At 38.1% G+C, this 23,259-nt stretch overlaps 1 protein-coding gene across 3 annotated transcripts in view; it reads right to left on the bottom strand.

Moving 5' to 3' along the window:
- Positions 1-346: 346 nt before the first annotated feature.
- DEPDC1B (DEP domain containing 1B) overlaps positions 347-23,259 on the bottom strand; it is a 63,792-nt gene continuing 40,879 nt past the window's right edge. For all 3 annotated transcript variants that reach the window (XM_024578497.3, XM_045186294.2, XM_045186293.2), the window contains 4 exons: positions 8,456-8,622; positions 6,575-6,751; positions 2,562-2,747; positions 347-1,348 (listed from right to left, as the gene is read on the bottom strand). In XM_024578497.3, the coding sequence (XP_024434265.2) occupies positions 1,187-1,348; positions 2,562-2,747; positions 6,575-6,751; positions 8,456-8,622 (692 nt within the window). In that variant the 3' untranslated portion in view covers positions 347-1,186. The remainder of the gene's footprint in view (positions 1,349-2,561; positions 2,748-6,574; positions 6,752-8,455; positions 8,623-23,259) is intronic.

Below are 23,259 nucleotides of genomic sequence, written 5' to 3'. Positions count from 1 at the left end.
CTGTTGGAGGCATTTTGCCACAGAAGAGCAAGGGCAAACCCCAGTGCAAGGGGAAGACAACGAAGCGCAGAGCACGCCCGTCAGTGAGTGTCACTCTTACTTTTGGCTAGTAGCTCTCAGAAGCCTTCTAGATACTACATAGTCCAAGTGTTCCACTATCTGCAAAAGCATAAAGCAAAGCAAAAGAAACAGACAGAGCATCCTCCTGCTCTGGTACAAAACCCAAATCTCACTTCTTCTGTCATAGAAATAAGCGACTAATCTGAGAACAGGGGCCAAGGCAATGTGACGTTAAGCATCCGCGGACATTCTCTAACTTAAATAAATGCCAAAAAAAGAAACACCATGTACAATATCTTTTTAAAACAGCATTTATTTACGTTCTATTTACTTTGAAAAGGATGAAGAAGTTGGGGGAAATATGCACATATTTATGAAGAAGGCAGTCTCATTTTACTTAACTGATTTGTGTTTTTCATGAACTAACAAAGATTTGACTTAGAATCGCATGTCCAAAGGGACATGTTCAGGTTTCCATCTCTAGCCAAGACTGAAATTATACCACTGCAGGCACATGGAAATCTACTCAGCTTGCAGGTGAGCACCAACTAAGGCATATGTCACGAAAGAACCAGCTTTAGTAAAATCTGCCAGAGCACCCAACAAATCGCCAATACAACACACAGCCGTCATAACACAGAACATTTAACAATCTTTCTGCAACAATGAAAAACAGAATTTACACAGGAAATATCATAATTGACTATTAAGTCAACAGTATCACGTGACAGCAGTAACAGTACCCAGTGCCTTATTCAAGTATGTGCACTAGTCCTAAGACTTGGTTATAACAAAGACTACAACTACACATGAAAATGAACACACAAATATTTCATAAACACCATGAAAAATAACAAATAAAAATACCCTTAGCTTTTCAAATAATTATACACATGTTAACATTACCACTATATATTCATTTCATGTTTAACTGACTCGTACACTTGAAAAATAGCACTGAGTTTTAGAAAAATACTGGTAATGGCTCAAAGAAAATTTTGTGAGGTCAGATCATGTTTATATTTCAGTAGTCTCTACTTTCTGTTCTTCTTTCTTCCAAAATCATACTCTCTAATCACTCATTTACTCAAAACGGCATCAGAGATCTCTACCAGCTGTGGAAGTGTTACATCCGAAAACTTCGAGTTCTTTGAAATGGCTGGAAGGGGTTTTTTAGTGCCCACAGTAGGAGTTGTGGTTTTGGTTTTGTTTTTTCAGGAAACAGAAGTGCTTCACTTTCTGGTGTAGGAAATCGTTCTTGGTAGACTTCAGGATAGGATTTTTGAAACTACAAAAAAAACAATGATCCACATTGAGTCCATCATACAGACAAAAGCCAATAAAACTGGGCAATCTAATTTTAAAAGCTTCTGATCCCCTAATTTCCTATTTTTGTTTTGCTTTAATGTTTATCGTTTTCCATTAGAAAAGAGAACAAAGAAGAAAACAGATCACAAACAAATTTACTTCAACACAAATCCATTTCTGCATGTTAAATCATTTGATTCCATTTTCTATGTATTAATACATCTCTAATTTGGTCCAATCTTCAAATAAACTTCTCATTTAAGTAACATTTCTTAAAACTTCCCCCACTGCCAACAAGTAAAGCTCACTTTTAAAACAGACACAAGTAATCTGACTTGAAAATAACTTAACATTCTAAACAAAAAGAAAATTTCAGTCCAACCACATTTCAATCTCTCTCTGCATCTCCAACTCGGCCCCACCTGCCTCTGCCCAAATGAAGACATTTCAGTTTATATTATATTATGAAAAGCTTAAAAAGAGGCAATAAGTTGTTCCTCACCACTGAACTCTTCCTCAAAATTACTGAGAAAAATGTGACTGGGAATCTAGAACTCTGGTGCTCTGTGTATGTACAGTCCTGAATGTACGGTGTGATCAGGAATCAAGCCACGCAGGATTCAGTCTTTAAAAATAAAAACCATTCATTTAACCTTGGGTCCATATTTTAAGAATGGTCATAGTAAACCTGTTTGAAGCTGAAAACTATTCTCTGAAACCCTAATCCATGTTGCCCAACAGGAACTAACAATTTAGGGATGCCTGAGGCAAGAAACCAATGTGAGCCTGGGTATCTAAAACCAAAGGCTTTTAATTTCTAGACCTTTTATATTTGTAAATTCAGTCTGATTTGCCTTTCAGAAAAATCTGTCCTCATTGAATAGCTTCTTTAAATTTAAAGTAATTATTCCACTAACTCACATCATATGCCACATACCAGAATAAAAGACAAATATTAGAGAATAAATGAAGAATTCAATAATGATAAAAGATCCACATTGGAGAATAAAGATATGAGAAATGGACAACTGTGTAAATCAGTGAGACTTCTAGAATACATGAACTAAACAATATATTTTCAAAACTGCTGTCTCAGAAGATGAGACTCGCATGAAACCCATTACAATAGAGAATTTAAAAACACATAAGAACAATAGGAAGAAGATATGACTAATAAAGAATATCCTTTTTACCTGCTTCAGCTTTTTCTTCTTCTCTTTGCTAGAGAGTTTGGCATCTGTTATAACTTCCTCCAACAAATCTGCCAGAGGTTCCTGAGAGCCGTACGCTCTCTGGTACTCAAACTCCTCTGGACTGATTTGACGGCAAAATGACGGAGCAGATAAAGTGATATCCATGTCGGCTCCGGGGTACTTTATCTGAGGCAGAAGAATTAATAATGAGAGAAAAAACTGTATTTTCAAATAAATTACAAAAACTTGTTCAGATCACACACAGAATGTCTCCTTTGAGGAATGCCATGCCATTTCTCAGTTCCATTGGGGAAAACTCCACACTAAAAAATTCAAGTGTTTCCAGAACTTAAAAAAAAAAAGTCATTTAATGCCACAGGTTTAAAAGAAATTTTTACCTTTTTAAACCCAAGAGCCATTTAAATAAACCAAATGCCCTCTTATTAACCAGGTCTGAAGTTAAAACATAAACTGAATATGTTAACTATAAACAATCCAAAACAGTGACAATGTTGGACACGCAGTGAATTATCCAGGTTCCTCCCCCACCTGAAGAGCCTGGTCCTCCCTCCCTTGGGGATGAACAGAGGCACACCTAGCTCAGCTGTCACACAGAGGGAAGTACTGCAACTTTCTTACAAACACGTAAATAGTGAGAATCAGGTGCAAACGAATGTGCAGACACTGCACAGGACAAAGGGAAAAGAGAAAAATGAGAGGAAGGATGATACCAAGACCTGTGAACAAATGAGCATCCATTAAAAATAATTAATTTTAGCCCTGGCCAGTGTGGCTCAGTTGGTTGGAGCGTTGTCTGGTAGACCAGAAGGTCACAGGTCCAGTTCCTGGTCAGGGTACATGCTGGGGTTGCGGGTTTGGTCCCCAGTCAGAGCACATGTGAGAGGCAGCTGATCAATGTTTCGGTCTCACATCGATGTTTCTCCCCCTCTCTCTTCCTCCCTTTCCCTCTCTCTAAAATAAATAAGCATGTTCTTGATGAGGGGAAAAAATTGTTTAATTTCAGAGTCCAAGAGGGCCATCTTCTCAAAAATACAGCACCTATTGTTCTCCTGCAGTGGATAAAATTGCTACTATTACATTCACTTCTTTGACTTCAGATTTTTTTTTCCAGAAGCCACAGTTAAAAATATATGTTGCCAAGAAGAGTTATTACATTAAGTACATTCCAGGCCTCACCATCAGTCTACCAGACTGGCTAGAGACAACCTAGGAGAGGCAGACCAGAACCAGGAAGGAAGAGGGACACACGCACGACACTTTCTTTTTTCATTTGATGCAAGGAGGCCAGAAACAGGAGGACAGGGCTGGAATAAAGTGTGAGTCCTAGGTACAAGGTGACAGGCAGAGCCTAGGACAGCAGAAAAACACTAGATACTTGTGATTTAAGGGCACAAGAGGAAGAGGAGGATTGCAAAGAAGGTTGATAGAAAGTTAGTGTAAAAAACCAATGCCAGTCTCACAATCGCTCTCTCCCGGAGTCAGCCCGAAACTGCCCCTGACCATCCACCAGAACAGCCCACGGAACTCCACTCGCTCTCAGAGAAGCACTGCCCCAAATGTGCCGTGATGTAGGTAGGGGCTAAGCAGTCTGTGCGAGAGAACAGAGATCTCTAGGAGCTAAGTGCTACAACAAACAGCTCTGGGGCAATCCCACTGGATAATTCTAAGAGAGGAAATGTCATTGGACAATTGAGCAGTTACTGGTTGTGTTCAGTGCCATCGCAGCTAATTAATCACCACAGCTCAGCCTTCTGATCTTCAACTGACAGCAAAGGGCTGGCGAGCACAAGTAGCTTCGAGACATGCCCGAGCTGTGTGAACATACAAACCCAGCCAGTGTACTGCGCAACACAGTTCTTGCAACCACTTTTCCTTGCAGAAATTCAGTGAAGTATTTCCTTTGTTTGTTCTTTAAATTTGACTCAAAAATATCAAGGAGAGGCAGGGAGATTAAAGTAAAACAGCAGTAAGATTACACTTTTCACCTGTTGAAATGGCAAAGGTATGTATTTTAATGATAACACCCGAAGAAGGAAAGGATGCAAAGAAATGAACACTGTCTTGTACTACTAACGGGAATATAAATTGGAATGATCGTTCTAAAGGGAAATTTGACAATATGCAACCAACACTTAAAATACATTCATGGCCTTTACCATGCAATGCTGCTCCTAGGAATTTATTCTTAGAAAATAATCATGATAGGAGCTACTATAAAGGACACAAGGACAAAATCAAGGGGGAGGGTAGAGGTGGGGGAGGGAGGTAGGACTGGCTGGGGTGGGGTGGAAGATGGGGAGAAAATGCAGACAATTGTAACTGAATAAAAATAAATAAATTTTAAAAAAGAAAATAATCATGGATCAACCAAAAAAATAAATAAATAAAAGCTGGCTATAAAAACATGTACTGTCACGTTGCTCACAAAAGAAAAAAATGGAAACAATCTAAATACCAACCAAAGTAAATCATTTAAATAAACTATGGTATAAGCATATTTTGGAACACTATGTTACCAACAGTAATGACATTGTGGAATAATAGTGATAAAACTACCAATTGAGAGCTTACTATGTGATAAAACATTATTCAAAGCACTTGACATTTTAAGCCATTCAATACCCAAAGCAACCTGGAAGGTAGGGATTAACTACGATCTTCCCATTGGACAAATGAAGAAAGAGAGATGTTGGGACAGATGCCGAAGCAGAGACACGTCACATTATGTGTCCAGGGTCACACAGCTATAAAGGACATGCCAGGAATTGAAACACCATTGAGCTCCATTGTCTGTGCTCTTGGCCACTCTAGTGTCAACCAAGAATATTTAACGATGTGGGAAATTTTTCTTGTTGTATTATTAAGTGAGAGAAATACCTGAAAGACTAATACTGATAGAACATTTAGTGTAACTCTGATATTTTTGGTGTGTATTTTCTATACTTTCCAAATTCCTTCAATGTAGAAAAAATTTTTCATTTTAACTTTTAAATTGCTCACTGGAAACAGCTAAACAGTTACTTCTTTTACTCACACGTTGGCAGGTAGCAGTTCACTGGGCCTTAACTGAGGAAACTCAAAACGTGCTTCAGGGAAGAGGTCCAATCACACAGAAGGGACCAAGCAGAATTTCTGCCAAACGACTTGTTACCAAAAGTTTCTGCTTCCACGGTCTGACATACAACCCCACTGTGGGGTCCACATAATAGTAATACATTACATTTCTTTTGCATCATTTTAATATAATAGCAACAACAATAATAATACTCCCTTTCAAAGAGTACCTGCCGAACGTCAGACACTGTGCCAAGGGCTTTGCAGTAATCCACAGTGTCGTGTTACGCTGCAAAACGCTTCCCAACAACCTTCTACAGCACATGTGGCCCATTTTAACCCTTACGGAAACTAAAATCAGAGAGGTTAAGGGACGTGCCCAGCGCCACACAGCCAGGAAAGAGGAGAGCCACGAGTTTGACCCGGGTCTTTATGGCTCTTGTTCCTCTACCACACCACAGGGTAAAGCGAGGCAGTATGGCATGGTAGACAGGGGCACTGACTCTGGAGACTGATCTCATCAGTGTGAACCCTGGCTCTGTGACCCTGGACAAGTTGCTTGAATTCTCTGTGCTGCAGTTTTCTTATCCATAAATTACAAATATTAACATTATCTAGGTTGCAGGGCTATTAAGAATCGAGACTGTATTTCACATAAATCATTTCCACCAGGAAGTATATGTAGACTCTGAACAAACTCATTTAAGGGATTTGCAATCAAAAGTATGTAGTTTTCATTGATATGACACAACCAAGCAGGCAACCACAGATTTTCAATAACGAATGTACAGTGCTCACTGCAGTGCCAAGTCTTGTTGTAAGCACCTCGTACACATGAATTCACTTACCCCTCGTAACATAAAGTCCCAAGAAGCCTACCAAGCTTACAGGCTTTCTGCTGACAATTTCACAGGATCTAATAATATCCTTTCCTTTACCTGCACTCTTCGCAGGTGAGCTACATGCTCCTCAATGGAGGTCTGCAAGGCCAAAGGGACTTTCAGAATCTCTTGGTAATTGTCCATCAGAAACGTCACCAACCTAGCAGCTAATAACTCATCCAAGTCCACTTCATCCTTGGAACACAAGATGCAATGGGAAAATGTCTGAATCATCTAAAAAAAAAAAAAAAAAGGTGGGGGAATTTTTAAGTAAATACAGATGATTTTTTCCCCTACTCTGAGGTGAGTACAATATAATTTTCAAAATGCAAATATGACTAGTCAGTGAGAAATGGCCCACAGCACAGGCGTACATCCCACCTGGCTCGTGGCCACACCTGGTCATCTCGGATGGGCTGATTTTCTCATTAATCAGCATGAACAGAATGTGCATCGCATCTCACAGACACTTAGCAGAGATGCTCTTCTGAAGAGCTTTTAAACCCCTTTCACAGATGGTTTTAAACAAATTCTGAAAATTATCATTACCAAATGACCTGGATTGTGTAGCACCCTTAAGTTTGGTGCCATTTACTCTGATAATACCTTAATTTTATTACCGATTTTTTTCTTGAAAAAGATCTTCTAGCACAGTCTGTGTTCCTCAACTGTTATATATTTTCCTATTTAACTGTTCGTTTCTCTAGGACTTTTGAATGTACACTTGACAGTCACTTCTGAAGAAAACCATGAGACATTACGAGAAGTGCATTAAGTGATGAGACTCTCCATGGTAAGCAGAGATATAAGAAGTATGATAGCAGCTGCTTCCACAGAATTCGTATTAACTGCTCCATTCTTAATTCTATCCTGTGGAGGGACTTCTTTTTCCCTTTCTCACTAATCTTATTGCTGGCAATCTTATTTCAGAGCCTACAAGCACGTAATTCTCTTCAGTAAGATGTCACTTTATCAACACTGCAGATAATACTTTATCTCCACTCACACTTGCGTGTACAGAGATTGTTTACCAGAAGACTATGGAGCCCAGGAAATCCATGAATGCCTTGCAATTATATGAAAAATTTTACACATGCAATCTTCTGGAGAATAAATGCAAACTTTTCTTCAGCTTTTCAGAAAGGTCCATTAGCTTCCCTACCAATCCAGCCCCGCCCCCCCATAAAAGGTCTAGAATCACTCCAAAGGGCACTGAGCACTCCTCAAACCTTACTCCCCACTTCTCAAACTGGGCCAGTGGACCCCCAGGGGTATACAGGGGTTCACCAGGATGAGAAAAGAACATATACATACCAATGAAGCATCAATTTTACTCCAAGACTTGTCTTTGAAAGAAATTAGGAAATTTAGCTAGTGAGCAATTCTAAACATAAACCGTATTTTAAAACATGCTGACATTACAAAGTAGAATTCAATTATGCAATTTTAAGCATAATTGAGAATATTTTACGAAAAACCCTCACTCATGGACCCTTAGATAATACCCCAGGAGATACAAGTTCTCTTTCTCCTTTCAAATTGTCTTGTCCAACTCCGTATTTTACTTCTTCCCAATTTTACTCCACTTATATATGCTGCAGGCTTTGCAACCCTTTCTGACCTGGGGAGAGGCTGTTGTTTTCTCGGGAGGTCCCTTAGCCCTTCTGTTCACCCTTCCTTCTCTCTGTGTTGACAGTAGGCAGGATACCGCAGATATCTCTGCACTAAAGAGCCTACCCCTACTCACTCTTTGCTTCTCCTTAGGTTCTTCAAGACCCTAGGGCCAAAAGCACAATGCCAGTCTGGGTGGATTCTGAGCCGTGGCTCTTTAAGCAACTCTGCCAGGTACCTTCCTCTGGTTGCCAAGCTAGTGAACTGTACTCAGGTGAATTTTATTCCAAAAACTCAAGCCATGTTAGATGTCAGAAATCAACCCACCAGTGTTCGGGTACCAAGGCCATCACAAAGTGGTGGCATCTCCTTATTTAAGCAGATCCTTGTCATCATCCTCATCAACAGCTGTAACTTTCTCCTATTTTCAGGGGGCAGGAGGAGGCAGCAAATCTGAAATGCTTCGATGGCCATTTTCTCTTCCTGTAATAAACCTGATTTAGAAAGAAAATTTTTAATCTTTAAAAACCTATAGACTACTTGACTCTCTTATGTTAACATTATTACAAAATATATATTACTAAAATTATATAGAAATGTTTACATATTCAACTATACTGGATCAATTCATTAAACAATAGATCCACTGTCACTCACAACTCAGCACAGAAAATGCAAACCATCCAGTGCTGACAAATATGTAGAACACACACAGCCACTTCCCCCTCCACACCCTTGATAGATGTAACTAAACTTTCACAGCATTCCTCCCCACTGAACCAAGAGCAGTCAGACTGAGCCCAACCTACCCCCCAACACTCACACTGTTAATGGGTCCAAGATAACACGAGCAAGACATGAATGTGCCATCAATGCCCTGAGTTCTCCTCCTTGTATTATTTCCTCATGACAAGGAGATTACCATCCTACATGATTCTGACAGACTAAATGACAGACCTAACGCTCCTATGGTCAGTCCACTGCCAAACGGCTCTGCTTCTTTCTAAATAACACCTGTCCCATAATCCTTCCTCCCACTTATGCTGTTTTTTCTAGTTAAGGGGGCTGATTCAATTGTGTTACATGCCATCCCTCCTCACCCAGGATGATTTTGCTAAAAATTAGGGTATTCTAACATCATGCACTCCCTATTTGTCCCTGGGACATAGCCATTCCAAGACCACTAGAGATGAAACTACTTCACCAATTTACAGGACCAGAGCCAACCTTTTCAAGTTTCTAGTCTCTGACTTGCAGGCAAAACCATCTTTTACATCCCATACATATTTTCTGACCATGAATGATATGCCAGGAACTATGGTCCTGGAATTACAAAAATATGCCAGCTTCCTTCCTTTGACGAGCATATGCACTGTGAGAAGGAGAGACCCACAAAAAATAAATGACAAAATGTAAATGTAAGGTGATGTAACAAACATCTGCAAGGGGCATATTAGGGGAACTATAAGTCACTCAACACGAACGCAACATAGGCTATGAGGGTAAGGGCTCAGTATAAAAGCGAAGCTAAAAATTCCAGCAGAGATGAGATCTAAGACATCCTTGAATGGCAGATTAAGGAGCTTGGGTTTGATCCCAAGGCCAAGGGCATTGAGAGAAAGGGGCTGGAGGAGGGAGCTTTTATATACCAAGTTCAGATCCTAAATGTTCACCAGAAATATTGCTGTGGATTATCATTACCATTTATGTAGATCTGCTTTCAATTCAACATAATCAAATCCATGAAAAGGAAAAATGTTTATGACCATATTTTAATTCCTTCATGTATCTAACAAACATTTATTAAGCCATGCTTATATTCCAGGGACTATTTCAGAAAGGATACAGTGAAGAATGAAATAAAATCCTCTCTGATCTCATGAAGCTCCAATTCCAGCAGATAATAAGCAAAAAGATATATAAATATGACCTAAGGTGGAAAAATGCCATGAAAAAAATAAAGGACAGCAGCTGGGGGTGATGGGAAAAACTTCTAGTATTCAGGGGAAGATCTCTTTCTAGGCAGGTAACATTTGAGCTGCCATATGAAAGAATGACAGTAAGCCAGCGAAATATCCAGAGACAAATTTCAATGCGGAGGAAATATCAATTATAAAGATTTTCATGTGGGAGTATGTTTGAGGTCTTTGAAGAGCAGCAGTGAGGCCTGTGTGAAGAGAGAATAGGGTGTAATGAATATTCAATCAGAAATGAGGTTAGAGAGGAAGCCGAGAGGCACACAGAACCTTGTCAACTACTATTAATGACTTTGGATTTTATTGTAAGTGACTTGAGAAGTCATTGGAGAATTCTGGGTTTGTGTGTGTGTGTGTGTGTGTGTGTAGTATACATTACATATACACATATATACAAGGACTTCCAAACTAAGTCCTTGTACAGGAGTCTGGAAAAAGTGGTCATTGTTAGTATAATGAGAATGGTTTGTGCAACATCGATATAACCTGGCAGCCAAAGAGAGTGGACTGGAATGCGCATGCATGAACAATGACAACTTCACTGTACCAGTCAGGGGGGTAGTAGGTACCACTGAGTGAGTATGTGTACTGTGTGGCCTTGGCATTCAAAATGACTGAGCAAGTAGAGCAATGAATCTGCATCGAATTTGTGTTAAGACTGAACACTCCTCTGGGAAAACTATTCAAATGATTCAGAAGTCTGCAGCTATGGGCAACGGTGATTGGCAGCTTCATCACGCCACTACACACGCTCATGCATCACGTCTTGTGTAGAGATTTTTGGTGAAACATCCAATCACCCAGGTGACTCAGATTTGGTACCCCACATCTTTTGGCTTTTCCCAAAACTAAAATCACCTTTGAAAGGGAAAAGATTTCAGACCGTCAGTGAGATTCAGGAAAATATGATGGGGCAGCTTATAGCAATTGGGAGAACTGTGTGAGGCTCCCAAGTGCCTACTTTAAAGGGGACTGAAGTGTCATTGTTCTGTGTATACTGTTTCTTGTATCTTCTTCAATAAATGCCTCTATTTTTTATAGCACGTGGCTGGATACTTTCTGGACAGGCCTCGGGTATTTTTAATATATACACATATACATAAAACATAATAAGATAGGTGACATCTGGCTCTATAATTGGAACAAGGGATTTGATAGAAGGAATTGTGATAGAAGGCTTCATGGAAAAAGAAGGAGAAATAAATACAGAATTTAATTACTTCCTACCAGTTCCAACTGCTACTTCATCTGAACTTTGCGTCTTCCTTCTTCCTTGTTACCCACTTACAATCTATTCTCTATACTGGCTGCCAGAGTAAAAAGGAATTTGGAAATGAAAGATAAAGGTATTGGCATATAAATATGTTACATATTCATAGGTATTCTATGTTTACATATTTATAATAAATATGAACACAGTGAGGAGAGAAATGGAAAATATAAAAGAGAACTAAATGATTGTTCTAAAGTTGAGTAATACTAAGCCTCAAACATTCACTGGATGAGAACTATAACAAATTAAACACTGCGAAAAAGAAAATCAAAAAACTTAAATACACTGTAATATAAACTAGCCAAAATAGAAGCAACGAGAGAGAAAACAATTGGGGGCAAAGGATGAACAGAGCTGCAGCAATCTGTAGAAAAACATCAAGCGATTTAGAAAAGAGAAGGAGGTGTAGAAAAAATATTTGAAGAAATAATGGCCCAAAAGTTTCCAAACTACATGAAATCTGTACATAAACAAATCAAAGAAATTCAATGAATCAAAGCACAATAAACTCAAAGAAAATCACATCAAGGTACATTATATTTAAATTCCTAAAAATCAGTGATCTAAAAAAACCTCAAAAGCAGTCAGAGGGAATAAAAAGACACATAATGTACAGAGGAACAAAAATAAGGAATTACCACAGAACTTTTCATCAGAAACTATTTAAGCCAGAATACAAGGGATTGACACTGTAAAGTGCTAAAAGAATAAAAACTTGTAACTTAGGATTCTATATTTATTTAAAATATCTTTCAGAAATAAGTCAAAACAAAGACTTTTCAGAGTCCCTCCCCCCTCCAAACCCAGAGAATTTATTTTCTGAAAGACTTACACTACAACAAATGTTAAGGCTACTTCTCAGGCAAAAGGAAACTGATACCAAATGAAAACCTGGATCTACACAAAGGAATGAAGAATACCAGAAAAGATTAATATATGGGTAGATAAAACTTATATTTTCATTAATTTCTTTGAAGGAAAATTGTCTCTTTAAAGAGAAAACAGTAACAATGTGTAGTAGGGTTTATAACATGTTATTAAAAAAATACATAGGACTAAAATGTATGAAATGATAGCACAAAGGGCGAGAGGGAGAAAATGAAAGAATACAATTACAATGTAGTGACATTATATGTGAAGTAGTGTAACACTTAAAAGTTAGGTAAAGATTTCCTGGGACACAAAAAGCATGAACCATAAAAGAAAATGATAAGGTGAACTTCATCAAAATTAAAATTTTTGCTTTTTGAAAGACATTGTTAAGAAAAAGAAAAAGAGCTGCAGCTGGTGTGGCTCAGTGGATTGCGTGCCAACCCACAAACTAAAATGTCACCAGTTCGATTCCCAGTCAGGGCACATGCCTGGGTTGTGGGCCAGGTTCCCCAGGTGGGGGCGTGTGAGAGGCAACAGATCCGTGTACCTCTCACACTTGGATGTTTCTCTCCCTCGCTTTCTCCCTCCATTCCCCAATCTCTAAAAAGTAAATAAATAAAATCTTAAAAAAAAAAAAAAAGAAAGAAAAGAAAAAGAAAGCCATGATCCAGGGGAAAAGACTTGGAATACATATAGCTAAGAAAGGACTTCCTATAAAAGGACTTTATATGAAAGTATGTTCACTTCCATATAAAAGTAAACATACATTTACCATGTGATCCAGCAATTATTTTGTATGAAAATAGTATTTTCATATACAAAAGTCTTATGTACTTCATATATATATATAAAAGTCTTATATATACAAAGTCTTATACATGGATATTCATAACAGCTGTGCAAAACTTTAGTTTGATATAGTCCCATTTGTTTATTTTTTCTTTTGTTTCCCTTGTCCAGGACCTAAACATGAAATAAAACCTTACACAAAGATTTCATGAGACACACAAATTAATTTGACCAAAGTAAAACACAAAAGCTCTTCAGCTCATGGTTAAAATCATAGACAAGCCACAGACTAGGAAATGATACCTGTCAGACGGAAGGTAAACAGGATTAGTATTCAGAATATATGAGGTCTGTCCAGAAGGCATCCAGCCGTGTAATATGAAAAATACAGACATTTATTGAAGGAGATACAAGATACAAGAAACATTGGACATTGGACAATGACACCTCAGTCCCCTTCAAAGTAGGCACCTTGGGACCTCACACAGTTTTCCCAATTGCCATAAGTTGCCCTGACACATTTTCCTTGATCTCACTGATGTTCTGAAATCTCTTCCCTTTCAAAGATGATTTTAGTTTTGGGAAAAGCCAAAAGGTGTGGGGCACCAAATCTGGGCTGTAGGGGGCTGAGTCACCTGGGTGATTGGATGTCTCACCAAAAATCTCTGCACAAGACGTGATGCATGAGTGCAGGTAGTATTGTGATGAAGCTGCGCATCACCGTTGCCCATAGCTGCGGCCTTCTGAAACATCCACATAGTTTCCAGGGAGGAATGTTCAAGCTTATGGCAAAATTTGACATAGGTTCGTTGCTCTATTCGCTCATGTGTGGCTGTTGAATGCGACAGCCACACAGTACACATGTTCACTCAATGACACCTACCACTTCACTAACTAGTACAGTGAAGTTGCTGTTCACACATGCACATTCCAGTCCACTCTCCTTGGCTGCCAGGTTACATCAATGTCATACAAACCATTCTCTCTATATTAATAATGACTGAACTTTTCCCAGACAGAGCTCGTACTTTTAAAATGACAAAAAGAAAAAATCAAAAGAAAAAGTGGGTTAAGAATAGTTCAAATACTTCACCCCAGAAGAAACCCACCTAACCAATAAATATCAATAAGATTCCTTTTCACACCCATCGGATTACAAGAATTAAAAAGCCAGATGAAACAAAATACTGGTAAGGAAATGTTCGAGCAGGAATATAGTGCTAATGGAAATGTAAATTACCAATAGAACCACTCTGGGAAGCAATTTGCTAGAACTAATGAATACCAAAAAACCCCTGAAATTTTGCTCCCACATACAGACAAACACGCGGATGCCTTTGCAATATTGTAAATGTGGTGTTAAGCTGGGGGGTGTACACAGGGTTGTCTGTTATATTAGTCTCTGTTCTGCTAATTTAACACCATCCCCCACCCCAAATAGTATTTTTGATGGAAATCTGGAAGTCAAATTACAGATTTGGTTCCTTTTTAAGTGCTATTTTAAGGATGTTTTCTTTTCATGAACCATAACTCCAATAACAATGAGTACATTGAGTACTAGACCTTGGCTTCTAAATATCATTCTTTACTAAAAGGAACTGAGAATCCTTGAAGGAACAGCTGACTCTAGGGCTGGGAAAAGAAAGTACAAGATGAGTCTGTAGTGCCAGTAAGTGCTCAAAGAAAGATGGGGATGTGGCAAAGGATGCGTGAGCCAGCTTGAGAAGCCTCCTTCAGGGGTTCTGATTACATGTATATTAGACTGCTGGGTACTGTCCTGGACGTCACCAAGGCTGTTTCATTCAGTCCTCACCACCGGTCTTTCTGTCTCTCTGTGCTTTGCTCAGGCTAGCTTTCATGCTATGTACTTAAATTCCTTGACCTTTTCTTCTCCATTGTCTAATCTGTTCCTAATCCCGTCCAATGAGCTTTTCATTTGCAATATTCTATTTTTTTAAATCCTACAGTTGAATCTGTTCTTTTTCCTTTGTTCATTTTATGGGACTTTTTTTAGGGTACAATTCAATGGATATTTTTGTTTTGGGGGTTTTTTTTTGGTTTGGTATATTCATGATATTCATGAAGCTATGTGCCTCGCTACTATTTCATATTTCATTCCCGAACAGTTTTGTCACTCCAAAAAGAAATCCCCATTCCTATTAGCAGTTACTTACCATAACCTTTTCCCAGCCCTTGGAAACCACTAATTTCTGTCTCTGTAGATCTGCCTGTTCTGAACATTTCATGTAATGAAATCATATAGTATTGTAATCTTTTGAGTCTAGCTTCTTTCACTCAGAATAATGCCTTTAAGATTCATCCATGTGGTAGCATGTAACAGTATTTCACTCCTTTTTATGGCTAAGTAATATTCCACTGTATGGATACACTACATGTGATACATCATTTGATGGGCATATCAGTTGCCTGTACTTTTTGGCTGTGCTCAGTAATGCTGCTATGAACATTCATGTACAAGTTGCTGTGTGGACATATGTCTTCAATTATCTTGGGCATATACCTAAAAGTAGAATTGCCGAATCACATGGTAGCTGCTTGTTTAACTTTTTAAGGAACCACCCTAAGTGTATACAAAATGTGCCACTTTACACTCCCACCAGCAACATTCTCCACATACTCACTAACACTTGGTATCCATCTTTTATATTATAGTCATCCTTGTGTGTGGTAAGTGGTGTCTCATTGTGGTTTTGATTCATCCAGCTTTGAGGAGTATTACCCTAGAAACGTACAGCTTACTGTTTATTCAAAAACGGATTCAAGGGGATCCCTATGCAGATTTTTAAAGCTCGCTCTCTGCATGACTGGCTTGAATTAGTTTGGTAGGGCTGTCATAACAAAATTATCACAGACTATGTGGCTTAAAGAGCAAAAGTTTATTCTCTCACAAATCCAGAAGCTAGATGTCTAAGGTGAAGGTGTCAACAGGGCTGGTTTCTCCCGAGACTTCTCTCCTTGCCTGGTCGATGGCTGCCTTCTTGCTCTGATCTCACCTGGTCGTCCCTTAGTCTGTGTATTGTCTGTGTCCTAAACTCTTCTTATAAAGACACCAGTCATACTGGATAAAGGTTACCCATACAACTGCATTTTACCTTAATTATCTCTTTACAGGTCCTAGAAGAAATACAATCTCATGCTAAAGTAATGGAGGTTAGGTCTTCAACATAAGAATTTTGGAAGGACGCAATGTAGCCCTTAACATTCTCTGGTTTTCTGAACTCCAAGGTCCAACCGCTTCATCCAACTTCTGTCTGACCAACTGAGAAAAACAGACATGCTAGGCTGGGCTCCACCTCCCTGCATCACAATCTGAAAAGTTCTCCCGTGCAGGAGCCAAGTCAACTGCAGAGCTCACTTCATTGTTTTCACTTCTGTCATGGGCCACAGTCCTGCACGTGGTCCAATGTCTGAATGCAGTTGCCTCTTATTTTGTCCAGTTTTGTAGTTGTTTTTTGACAGAAGGGTAAACCCAATCCCAGTTTCTCCATCATAGTCAAAAGCAGATAAGTTCCTCCATTACCTTTTAAAAAATAAAAACTTATATATTTAGTCTTGAGTTCGCAATTCATGGGTCAGTGATCTTCAAAAAATAGCAAACATACATACATATTTTTGGCTTAATTTTCATGATAATGCCAAGTCACATAGCTTATAAGTAAATAAGCTGGAGTTTGTCAGGTCTAGAGTCTGCATTCTCAACACCTGTACTACCTGCATTGCAACTGACAAAAAATATTCCTTATTCTTATTCCACAGTGATGTCAGCTCTGCTTGCTACATTTCAAATTAGATTTTAAAGTATCAAGGAAACTCATATAAATAATTTCCTATAACACCTCTAACTTATAAAATTTCCCCAAAGTTACCAAAGAGAATTTTAAAAAGTCATGTCATATACTCAACATTTGAAAAGCAGAGGTACTAGGAGCATGGAATGACTGTATAGAACAAAATGACTGGAAAAATTACTTAACCCCTTTTTCAAATCTACTAAAATTCTCCTCATCTGCAAATGGAAATATAATAGTAACTAACAGTACCAATCTCACAGGAGTATGGTGAAGATTATTAAAGTAATACTTAGGTAATAAAATGAGTCCAAAGTTTTGAGAAATGCCTTTCTATTCATAATGTTTGAGAGAATATCTATATGTTTATTAAACTTAAACACAGAATTAATATGGGAAGGTTTCACACATTTCAAATCTTAATCTGCCAAGTATCTTTTCATTTCCTACCCTGGAGTCTAGAACATTACAAGTGCTGAATTAATGTCATTTCAGTGACTGAAAAGACTTGGGACATCAGTAATACCACTGTTTTGTTTGCTTATGAATCAAATGAGACTCAGAAAGCCTTGCTCCTTCATCTTGGAAGACTGAGTAACATTACTGAATGCCGTCTAGGTCCTAGTACTATACATTAAGCAATTTTATCTGTTCACATTTAATCATTTTGATGATCCTGTAAAGAACGAAATATTGCCCCATTTAACAGACAAAGAAACCAAAGTTCAAAGTAGATAAGACTTGACCCAGGAATTCAACTGGTATTCAAATCGATGTGCTAGTCCTCCTTATACACAACTGCTTTCTTTACTTCTTATCTGGCCAATAAGAGGATAGCTTCCTGAAACAACGGTTGTCAACCGCCTCTCAATAAACTCTACTTGGTTTTCATTTGGTGCTAAAACTGAGTGGTCAGCAATTATTAATTATTAATTAAAAGATTACACTCTCTACTTAATACCATACTCTATATATGTAGGCACACTTTTCTGGGCTACTGTGTATGTCTTAGATAAAAATTATTTTCATTTTGGATTGTGTTTTAAAAGTTCAGCTACCTGCCACCTATCATCATTGTACCAGGTCAGAAGTAATCTTTCAGCAAAAACTCCAGGAACCTGAAAAAAAAACCTTAAGGCCCAAGTAGTCATTAAGTAAATCTATATTTAAGAAGAGATTAAACCTAGAGTGTAAGGCACACGTGAATTAATAGCATTTCTCAACCACATTAAGGCTATAATTTGAAATCACAAAAATATTAATTATTAGAAAACTTACAAAACTGATAGGGAAATACTTGATAATTTTTTAAATGTTCTTGAATGTTTAAAGGGGCAGCAGTGTAAAAGGTTACATGCCTAGATATCTGTCAGTGTTAGAAACACAGATGCTAAAGACAGGCTAAGAACTGAGTCGTAAGAACATTTAGCTGTGCCCCAGTTTATCACATCATTATGCGTATCATATAAAAATAGAATAACAGATTAAAAATAAAATAAAACCTATGTTTACAGGAAGTAATGATATAACACATGACCCATGGACATGAACAATGGTGGGGGGATTGCCTGAGGGAATGGGGGGTGCTGGGTGGAGGGGGCAAAGGGGGAAAAATTGGGACAACTGTAATAGCATAATCAATAAAATATAATTAAAAAAATTAAAACTAACAATAGCAGCTAACATTTATAATGATGAAACTAATTTATAATGTTGAAAATAGCTGGCATTTATTAAGCATTTTATTATGTACCTAGCAGTGTGCTAAATAGTTAATATATCTCATTTATTTTTAATAACAATCTCTGAGGTAGATACCACTATTATTTACATTTATAAATTTTAAAAAGGGGAGGCTTAAAGAGATTAGGTCATTTGCCCAAATCACACAGCTCCGTTGGTGGTAGGTGGGATCTGAGCCCACAGAGTCTAAGTATGTACTCCTACTAAATACTATACTGCATTTCCTACTTTTTCTACGTGGCCAATTATTTCCTATGGAGAAGGTCCTACAAGTAGAAATGCTGGTTCAAAGAGCACGACAAACATTTTGCAAGCAGAGAGACAAAGCAAGTGGCATTCTACATTCTTGGACTTGGGGGCATGATTAGAAACAGTAAAGAGAGCAGAGAATTTCTGAACGTAACTAAACCCGAAACTAGCTCCTTTATGTGAAGGAGGGCACTTCAAAACCATTTTGTTGAGAGTCAACAATAAAGCCAGGTGATAACTATTGCTCGTTTCCCTCTCAGAAAGCAAAATATAGAATGTAGTTTATGCCTGAAGAAACTCAAACCACTTTAAAATGCCAACTCCACAACACATAAGCATGAAAAACTGAATACAACTCCAAAATATGAGCCATAAGCAACAGGTATTTTTAATCTAACTGTAAGGAACAAACCATGTGCTTTTTACCTAAGCATAAAGGATAAACCGTATATAATACAAGCATCTGTCACAACTAACTATTATTAGTAGTAATATTTGAGCAATATTATACTTTCGGAGAGGCCTTTACATTAATTAAATCCTCACAATCACCTTCCTATGTAAATTTAGAGCAGGGTTTTTTTTAAGTTGTTTTACAATTAAAATTAAGAAAATACATTTTACATAGTAACAACGCATATTCATAGGATTTTAAAACAAAAAAAGTTGATAAAAATACCTAATCTTACTATACACAAATACCCAATAAAATACCTAAATACCTAATCTTACTATACACTCTGAGAGTCTGTGTACTATTCTATGTCTTCTTTTATTTTTTTAAATGTTATTCTACGACACAGAATTCACATCCAACGTGCAGTTTCTGAAACAATGGCTTAGGACCTACTGAGTTTGAACCGAGGCTCGTGTACAACAAACAGCTAGGAACACACAGCCAGAAGTCAGCCACACACTCTGGTCTCGATTTTAGGGGACAGATCTGAGATAAGGATAAGAACTGAAAATACTCAGCACTCAGTGATTCACAAAGTGGTATGGATGTGATCAAAGAAAAGATAAGAAAGGGCTTGAAGTATGATGTGTCTATAATACTTAAGGCCTTCTTGGCACCCAGTCCCAAGGATGATACTTATCAATCGTCCAAATGTCAAAGCAGGACTCGCTTTTCGTTCTGCCTTTGAATCTTGGCGTGCTATGTATTGCATTCCTCAGTTCAAATACATATAAGAATACTTAGATTCTCAAAAGTAGTTTAATCTGAGCTCTCTATTTTTGTTTCCTAACTTCTTTCTCTTTGCTCACCATTACCTAATCGTTTTTCCCCTCTTCAATAAAAGCCCACTGACAAAAGCACACTACAGGATTCAGAAAAAAGACGAATGCAAGAGAACATAGCTCTAAAATGCAGTTGAACTCAAGAGACATCTTCAGCAAGCACTTTCAGGTTCTTCAAGATCATAAAGTGTTAGTGATTTCAAAGAGCTTCTTGGTTTTTTTAGGTTCCGTTTTAAGAACTTCTGAAGGACATTAGCATTCTATTCTTATTTTATAGCCAAAGAGTTTTAATGTTGTGCCTATTTTATTATTTAGATTTATTTCATTCTGCTAAAACAGAAGCTAAAAGAGTAACTTTTCATCTTGCATCATTTCTACAATCTCAATGCCATCATAAAAATAATGACTCTTCCTTCTCCTGAGAAAATGACCAGGCCTTCTGCAGCCCCAGAGGAAACTTGTCTCCTTTTCGGAATGATGTAATAGTGCTTATCTCAACTACAGATCGGAAAGATCTATCACAAGTAGTTTTACATAAAAACCTTCCAATCATTTGAGAGAAGAAATAAATAGATGGCAACATATGATTATCCTATCTTAGTTACGCATTGTCCCGCAATTTTTGTAGTTTTCAAAACAAAAAAAAAGATGTACTTACTGCATAGGAAAACAAGTGTTAGCCGCTGCTTTCCGTTTCGCGTCTTTGTATCTGTGAGTATGACTGGCATTACTGCCACTTATCAATGAGAAAACTGGGGCCCGGAAAGGCAGAGCAATTTGTCAAAGTCGATACAACCAGGTCCACAAACCAAGTTACCTGATCTTGGTAATGTTTCCATTGGTAAAGTAAGAATAAAATAATGAAAAGATACTAAAAAATCCACCAAATCATCTGTGAGTTTTTTCAATCATGAAACCATTTCATTATTTAGCTAGACTGAGGAACAATAAGTGAATAAATAATTTAATACTCAAAGAAACTCAACTGTTCCTTCAAATAGAAATAAATAAAACCAAAGTCAATGACAATTTATAATACTCTATGGTACTAAAGGTTAGGTGACACTTCGGCCATGATAACCTTCCTGTGTCACCCTCCCTCCCATTCCCCAGAGTTACATCAGATTTCCATTTTCAAATCATTAAGAAAACAAATTTTCATTTTGGCAAAGTAGACCTAATCACTCGCTAACATCTGTAATATTAACCATACTATTCCTTATGGGAGCTTCAAAAAAGAAGTAAAGTACGAAGACTTTTGATAGGGCCTGGAATTTGCTCCCAGAAAGGCCACCGGGACCATGTCTGTTCAGTCACAGAACAAGAGACTCAAGAAAGTTTCACTGCAGTTTTCCAACAACCAAAGGGATAAAAAATATGTCACAATTTCATTTTCACTTAAAAGAGGTTTAAAAAGGAAGAGGTTTATACTAAGCCAAAAGAATTCAGACCACACATCAATTGGTAAGAAAACCCTGCCTAAAGAAAGACAGGGCAAGAGAGACTATTTCCTTAGGGGCTTTTAAAGAAAGGCAAACAAGTTGCCTTTGTAAATTGCTTAAAAGTAGATCTAGATTCACCCGCGCACGAGATGATGCCCTTTCCTACATGAAGGGTCCCGATGCTTGGGCATACTTATGACTTCTTTTGCTTTTATGCTTAGAAAGTCCTTCATCCACCCCAACATCAAATAAATATCAACTATATTTTAGATTTGCATTTTTTACATTTAATTCTCTAGCCCAGCTGGAATTTATCCTGCTGAATGTATGAGAAAGGTATAAAATTATTTCCCAAAAGTTTTTTCAATTATCCTAGTAATTACCAGGTTGCTTATAAATAGCTTATGTATTTACTTGTAGCCAGGGAATACCTAGGCATTCCCCTAAATTCCCACCTTTAAGGAGTACCTCAAGCCACTTAGCCAACAATCTCTACACAACAGTAATCATTACATTTGGAGGTGCTTCAATACCCTTACCTTGGCCTATCTGTATCTTCAAAAGCTCCAGCCATAAGCAAGCCCTGGGCCCTGACAGCAGAGAGCGCCAACAGCAAGAACTTTGGACTAACACGGGCAAGAGCCCTCTGTCTGATCAAGACCACCTTGGCACTCTGTAAAACAAGAACTGTTTTCCCTTAGGAATCATCACTGGGTAAGGACCCCGAGACAACCTGAAGAACTTAAGCGTGAAGAGGTAACAAGGCAGGGGTGGAGCACATCGCCAAAGATTTCCTAGAAGTCACTAGACAAAGGAACCAAAGAATAGAAAACCTAACCTTACGGATATTTCTAGGCTGAAAACACAGGGGGGAGATCTCAACCTATTGATCAGGATGATCCAGTCTACAATCAGTAGTGAATTTCAAAATCCTATCTTCTAACTTAACATTTAGGGAGAAGGAACAACAAAAAGTTACTATCTCAGTCTTCCAGCCTGCAAGCAAATAAACCAGGGGTCTCAAGCCAACTGCCTACAGGAGCAGATAAATGGAATAAATGAGCAAGTGAAGTTGGCTTTCGAGTCTGAAAAGCAATGGGAGGCATTGGAGACTCGGCATTTTGCAATTCAGGTCCCTGAAACAATAGCTCCTTCTAGTGGAGACAGTACACAGCTGCAGCAGTTGGTGCCACTGAAAATTCAAGCCCACAATTGCCAGACCTTCCAGTTTTTCTAAAGCCAAAATTATAAATTCTTGTGTGAATTTTTTTGTTTCTTAGGGTTTGGCAATTAATTAAATCTCTTTTAAAAACACAGAAGTCAAACCAGATGTGTTTACGAGCCAGATATGGCCCACACAGCACTAGGGTGGGAGCTCAGATTATAACATTAAATATACAAATCCACAAGTCACCCAATTTTCCAAAGTACTCTTCCCTGCTCCCATGCCCTATTGTGCTTCCTATCCGCCTCCTCTTCCCTCAATATGCCAAATGGTGCAAGCTACACAGATTCTAGGGTGTGTGCACAGTGTGAGTAAATGATGCTCTAGTAACTCATTCAACCCATCGAAGAGTCAGATGAACTATGATCTTAATACAAGGATCTTTATTTTTGAAAACAAATATTAATTACTGTGCAAATGAGTGGATCAAAAAACTGGGACATTTACACAATGGAATACTGAGTAGCAGAAAGAAGAGACTCTGACCCTTCACAACAGCATGGATGGATGGGA

This window comes from Desmodus rotundus, chromosome 1 (assembly GCF_022682495.2).
Source record: "Desmodus rotundus isolate HL8 chromosome 1, HLdesRot8A.1, whole genome shotgun sequence".
In the NCBI taxonomy this organism is placed as follows: Eukaryota; Metazoa; Chordata; class Mammalia; order Chiroptera; family Phyllostomidae; genus Desmodus; species Desmodus rotundus.
The sequence above is the reverse complement of the archived record's forward strand: the minus strand, read 5'-3'. Positions and strand labels throughout refer to the sequence as shown.